At 52.7% G+C, this 6435-nt stretch overlaps 1 protein-coding gene across 2 annotated transcripts in view; it reads left to right on the plus strand.

The window, feature by feature from the left end:
• The first annotated feature begins 1851 nt into the window (after positions 1–1851).
• Positions 1852–6435, plus strand: part of MAP6 (microtubule associated protein 6) — an 83620-nt gene continuing 79036 nt past the window's right edge. For both annotated transcript variants that reach the window (XM_017885291.1, XM_017885290.1), the window contains exon 1: positions 1852–3764. In XM_017885291.1, the coding sequence (XP_017740780.1) occupies positions 2851–3764 (914 nt within the window). In that variant the 5' untranslated portion in view covers positions 1852–2850. The remainder of the gene's footprint in view (positions 3765–6435) is intronic.

Here is a 6435-nt window from a genome sequence, read left to right on the forward strand (position 1 = left end):
ATGTGTCCTATAGTCCTCAAGGCACAAAGTAAGCATCAGGAGACTAGACTTGCTAAATCAAAGAAGGATGAACTATCAGTGATTCTCAGAATAGACATCCTCCCTCCAATTTTTAGCCTTTTTTAAACCTTTGGAAATCATTATTGGAAATGCATCAGCCAAATCCCAGGGAGTTCTGCAGGGGTGAAGGGAGGAAATGTACCACCAGATTATGTTCTTTATAAAAATATATCTCCTAACGACTGGAAAACAGCACCAGGCATTATTTTATTTACGGATCTCAAATCAAATCACCAAGAGGCAAAGACCTAAGTAGCAGGAAGTTCAGCAGATAATTGACTAATCAGAGCTGTCTTCTCATCCTATTTGATTCTAGGGTTAAAGAAAATCTGTGTTGTGCAATCCATTTATAATCTAAACACGTACATGACTTTCTCCCCCTGAAACACCAATGCTCCCAGCTTAACTGATGCTGAGAACTCTCCCTATATTGTAGGGGAAAAGAGCTGAAGTCCAGTGGATGTAGCTAGTGGAGGAGTGCAGGAGACATAAATTGAGAGACAGCAAAGACAGAACAAAAGTTACTTGGAGGAACAAGAGATCTTCTGGAGAAGGTGTCCAAGTGGTTTCTTAGGATGCTCCACTTATGGGTCTTCTGGGTGAGCCTTTTGGATACTAATAGCTACCATTTATTGAGCCATTGCCATATGCCAAGCATTTTTAGTGCATTATCTCATTTTAATTCTCAGAACAACCTTGCAAGTTCAGTATTGGTACCCCATTCATAGATGAAACTGAAGGTCAGAAGATTGTAGTGATTTGCCCATTGCCATACAGTTAAGAGCTACAAAAGCCATGAATCCCTGCAGATTAGATTTGACTCAAAGCTTCTGCCCTGGGTCGTTAACTATCCTCACAAAACCACTTTTCTTTTCTTTTCTTTTTTCTTTTTTTTTTTTGAGATGGAGTTTTGCTTTTGTCACACAGGCTGGAGTGCAATGGTGCTGTCTCAGATCACTGCAACCTCCACCTCCCAGGTTCAAGCGATTCTCCTGCCTCAGCCTCCTGAGAAGCTGGGATTACAGGCACGCACCACCACGCCCAGCTAATTTTTGTATTTTTAGTACAGACAGGGTTTCACCATGTTGGCCAGGGTGGTCTTGAACTCCCGACCTCAGGTGATCCACCCGCCTCAGCCTCCCAAAGTGCTGGGATTACAGCGTGAGCCACGATGCCCGGCCCACTAAACCATTTTTGAGGCAGCTAGTAAGTATTTCCTCCATTCTACAGATGAGGAGACTGAAGCCCAGGGATGACTTAACTTGCCCAAGTGACACAGAGAGTAGCAGAGCCAAACCAGGTTTCCAACTCCAAAATCTCTTCTGCTTTAAAGATAGAAGAAGAGCAACCGCGAAGAGTGAGAACGTGCCAGAAGGCCCCTGCAGGCCAGGCACTGCCCTCTCCTAGGGCACAGCTCCGACCCACCCCCAACCTCCACAATTAAGCTACTTTCAAGATTTTTCTTTTCTCTACCTTTGCCCCAGTGTGGCCCCTGAACTGAACAGGGACTGGGTGGTTCTTGGGAGAGTCTAAAACATACCTTTGCAAAGATTCCCTAGGAAGGGAACAGCCAGGGCACCACCAGCCCTGGTGCTCCCATTCCCACACATCTGAGCAAGGCCTGTGCGTAAGACTGGCAAGTGCTTGAACCAGGAGGCAACCAAACTGGGCTCAAACACAGCCCGCCGGTTTTGACCAATACCAGCAGCTCCCCTTTTCAAAGCATCTATTCTGCGACAGACATTTCACTAGGAGTTTCCTCCATGTTTTAAATTTTAATAGCTCCCCCTCCACCAACTATTGGCCCTATTTTACAAAAGAGGAGCCTCCGACTCCTGGGGATGAAGCGACAAGCCCAAGGACAGAAAGTCCTCACGAGCTTGGGACTTGAACCCACTACGGCCCCAGATTCTGCTGCTGCCCGGGAGCAGAGGAGGGAGGAGCTGCCAGTGCGGAGGGAGGTGGCGAGAGAGGGCAAGCTCCCAGCAGCGCAAGCTGACGACAGCAGGTGTTTTTTTTTTTTTTTTTTTTTTTTTTTCCAGCACTTTTTCAGTCAGCATCGTTCCTGGATTTTTTTCCTCCCTGCTGAGCGGCGTAAAAGGGTGGGGCCGCTTTCCTACAGCAGAGGCAGAGGCGGCGGCAGCAGCTGCTGCAGCATCTTTCACGGGCAGCAGCAGAGACCGAGAGCTGCAGAAAAGGGTGGGGTCGCTTCCCAGAAGAAGAGGCAGTGGCGGCGGCGGCTGCGGCAACCTCGCGGGCAGCGGCGGAGGCAACAATGCTCGGTCTTCGCTGGAGGTGATGGCCTCCCAGTCCTGCTAGGTGGCCGGCTGCACTAGGACCCCGGCAGGAAGGAGACTCGAGCCCGGTCCGCGAACCCTGCGGCTACACCGCCCGGCCCCTCCTCTGCGCCATGGCTTAAGCCTGCAGCCACCTCTCCTCACGTCGCCGCGCTCGACCGAGGTCTGTGCGCCGCCGCAGCCTTAGGGAGGGGCGCGTCCCAGACACCCTCGCCGGGGACTCGGGAACGCCGTGCCTCTCGCCCTTCGGCGCCTGCAGCAGACTGCGCTCCCAAAGGCGTTTGCAAGTGGTAATCGAGGGACTCTACAGACTCTCTTAGGATAGCTCTCCCCGGGTGCTCGCTGAGGGAGGAGGGCGAACTAGCTCTGGCTGATCGGGGGTAGAAAACGGTGGGAACCACATTGGCTGGTCCGGATCGGAGGCTGAAGGAAGATTAGAGACTTGCTTTAGAACCACAGGAAGAAAGAGGGGGCCGGCTTTTCAGCTAGCATCATGGCGTGGCCGTGCATCACGAGGGCCTGCTGCATCGCCCGCTTCTGGAACCAGTTGGACAAAGCGGACATAGCGGTGCCGCTGGTTTTCACCAAGTACTCGGAAGCCACCGAGCACCCGGGCGCCCCGCCGCAGCCACCGCCGCCGCAGCAGCAGCAGGCGCAGCCGGCGCTCGCGCCCCCCTCGGCGCGCGCGGTTGCCATAGAGACGCAGCCAGCCCAGGGCGAGTTGGATGCAGTTGCCCGGGCAACGGGGCCAGCGCCTGGGCCTAGTGGTGAGCGTGAGCCGGCGGCTGGCCCCGGCCGGGGCGGGCCGGGGCCGGGCCCGGGCTTGGGCTCCGGCTCCACCTCCGGCCCCGCGGACTCGGTGATGCGGCAGGACTACCGCGCCTGGAAGGTGCAGCGGCCCGAGCCCAGCTGCCGGCCGCGCAGCGAGTACCAGCCCTCCGACGCGCCCTTCGAGCGCGAGACCCAGTACCAGAAGGACTTCCGCGCCTGGCCGCTGCCGCGCCGCGGAGACCACCCGTGGATCCCCAAGCCCGTGCAAATCCCTGCGGCCTCCCAGGCCTCGGCGCCCATCCTCGGGGCGCCCAAGCGCCGGCCGCAGAGCCAGGAGCGCTGGCCAGTGCAGGCCGCCGCTGAGGCCCGGGAGCAGGAGGCGCCCCCCGGCGGAGCGGGCGGCCTGGCAGCCGGAAAGGCGTCCGGGGGGGACGAGCGCGACACGCGCAGGAAGGCCGGGCCTGCCTGGATGGTACGCCGCGCCGAGGGCCTGGGGCACGAGCAGACGTCGCTGCCCGCCGCCCAGACCCAGGTCCAGGCCACCGGCCCCGAGGTTGGCAGGGGGCGCGCCGCGGCGGACGCCCTCAACCGGCAAATCCGCGAGGAGGTGGCGAGTGCAGTGAGCAGCTCCTACAGGTGAGACGCGGCCGCTGCTAGCGCGGGGGAGTCGCCGCGCAGACGATCCCCAACGCAGGCCTAGCATGCAGCCTCCCTCCAGTCCCAGGCCACACCCTCTCCCCAGCCGCCTCCCAGGCCACCTCCGGTCGAAGCCTTCTCTTCTGCCGTGTCCTGTGCGCAAGCTGTTAGTATTTTCCATCTTAGCCTGCCTGGCTCTTTCACTTTACAGCTGTAGCCGTTTTCTCCATCTCGCTCACCTCAGATCCCTGGCTGCCCACAGAGACCCTTTGCAATGTCAGCAGTGGCTGTGCTTCCGTCCTACCCCCACCCAGCTCACCTGCTATGTTAGTCTGGATGCTGCCCTTTGCCGTCCGACAGGGTCCCCATTCTTCTAGAAGAAGAATTCTTTCCAAGTGGCCTCTCGCCCTCCTCCCTAGCCCAGTTCCCTTGGCCCTTCATTCTTTCCTCCCTCTCTCAGTCTCTGGGCAACACCCAAGCACCATACCTTTTTCTAGATTACCCACAGGATCTTTACAAATCACCCTCCTCCTTCCACCGCTGGAACTTTGAAGTCATTGTCCTTCTACTTCTTACTAGCTGTGACATATTGGGCAAGTTTCCTAATGTTTCTGGGCCTCAGGTTCTTATCTGTAAGATGTAATTGGTAATAGACATCTCTTAGCATTGTTCACACTTTTATTGATTTGGTATTAAATATTTTATTTTTATTTAATTAATATTAAATATTCAACATATTTTTGAGTGCCTACTATATGCCAAGCACTGTGCTGGACATTGTGAGGATTAAATGAGATGATTCAGGAGAACAGCTCATGCCTAGCACATAGTGGTAATTAGTACATCTTGGTTCCATTCCTACCTTCCACGTGATGCCTTATGATCCTACTTCCTAGATGCCTCCAGCCTTCTCTGCTATTGAGGCATCTTCTTTCTCCTTTCCCTGCATGTTCTCCAGATGTCTCTCATTCTCTTGCCACCAAGAAGCCCTTTCGCCATCTCACTCAATTCCTTGCAGATGAATGCTTTCAAGCATGAAAAATCTCTCTCTCTCTCTCTTTCCTTCTGGAATTTTCCCTCTGCTACAGCCTCAGCCATTCCAGTCTGCTTTCTTGCCCTTCATCCATCCTGTGTATACTTCTGACGGCTTAGCTTTCAATTCTACCCTTATGTTTCAACCAACATCAATTAGCTAACAGAACACGGTTGACTCTGAACATGTAACATTGCATTTGGGGTTTCTCGAGGAAGATGTGTATGAATAGTAATTGAGCTAGAGGTGTTCAAAATGCAGCTGATGGGGTCCTTCATCAATGTCACAGCTTTCTGCTGCCTTCTTCCTGCAAGAGGGTGTGGTGGGGGAGGACTAGAGAGTTAGTCCTTTGCCAACACTCTGTATATAGCCTCATGTTAGACTAATGTCCTTCTCCAGTGAACATTACCAATACTCTCTCATAGGCTGAGGAAAGAATAGCATATCCAGGGCCGGGCGCGGTGGCTCAAGCCTGTAATCCCAGCACTTTGGGAGGCCGAGACGGGCGGATCACGAGGTCAGGAGATCGAGACCATCCTGGCTAACACGGTGAAACCCTGTCTCTACTAAAAAATACAAAACTAGCCGGGCGTGGTGGCCGGCGCCTGTAGTCCCAGCTACTCAGGAGGCTGAGGCAGGAGAATGGCGTGAACCCGGGAGGCGGAGCTTGCAGTAAGCTGAGATCTGGCCACTGTACTCCAGCCTGGGTGACAGCGAGACTCCGTCTCAAAAAAAAAAAAAAGAATAGCATATCCATACATCCTTCATGTTAAGGGAAAATCTGTCCCCCAGCTCCTACCCCTGCATTTCTCATCTTCCTGAATTCCACCTCCCACTTGGCATCTTTCTTTTGGTTTATTGCTGTCACAACAGCCACACTGGGAACCCAGGAGTACAGCACTTCCTTTGAGCTCTTGGTCAAACAAGGACATAAATCCTTTTCCTTGAATAGCCATGAGATGGTAGTATGTTCACTATGTTTTTATGCTGCTATCAAGCGGGGAGCAAAAGAAAAGAAGGGAAATAAACAAACAAGAGACATAAAAAAACAAAGGCAGGATGTAGTTTTCTGGTTCTGCTATGGCTTTCTTGCTTCAAGACCCTACTTCATTTCTTGATCTTCCTACCCTGAGAAGCCCACGTCTGGTCCAACATCATAGATTACTGGCCTGGCCTCTTCATCTTCCCACTCTCATTCTGGCACCCTGTGGCAGCTGGAACCTTACTGCCCACTAGCAGGAACTGTCTCTTCTCACCACCATACAGTCGATGCCAGTCAAGAGAGATTCCAGATTCTTAAGCCTCTTTGGGTGATCCTGTTCAGTTTATGATTTCAAGTTGGCAGGACTTGCTTTGTTTATGGATGAGTGGCCTGTCACTCAAGGAATGACCACATCCTTTGGATATAAACCACTCCAGATTTGGGGTTGTACCTTGTTTCATATAGCCTTTTTCCTCAAAACAACAGCTTAACTGTGCAGTAAGCATGTCATGCTTCACATTACACACATACTGGAAATGACTTGGTGGGGGAAGGCTATGCCCTTGGAGCTGGTGAGAATGATTATTTTTAGCACTTATCAATTCTATTAACCTGTCAAAAAAATCTTTTTTTTTTTTTTTTTTTTTTTTTTTTTT

This window comes from Rhinopithecus bieti, unplaced genomic scaffold (genome assembly GCF_001698545.2).
Source record: "Rhinopithecus bieti isolate Rb0 unplaced genomic scaffold, ASM169854v2 scaffold_14549, whole genome shotgun sequence".
Taxonomy (NCBI): domain Eukaryota; kingdom Metazoa; phylum Chordata; class Mammalia; order Primates; family Cercopithecidae; genus Rhinopithecus; species Rhinopithecus bieti.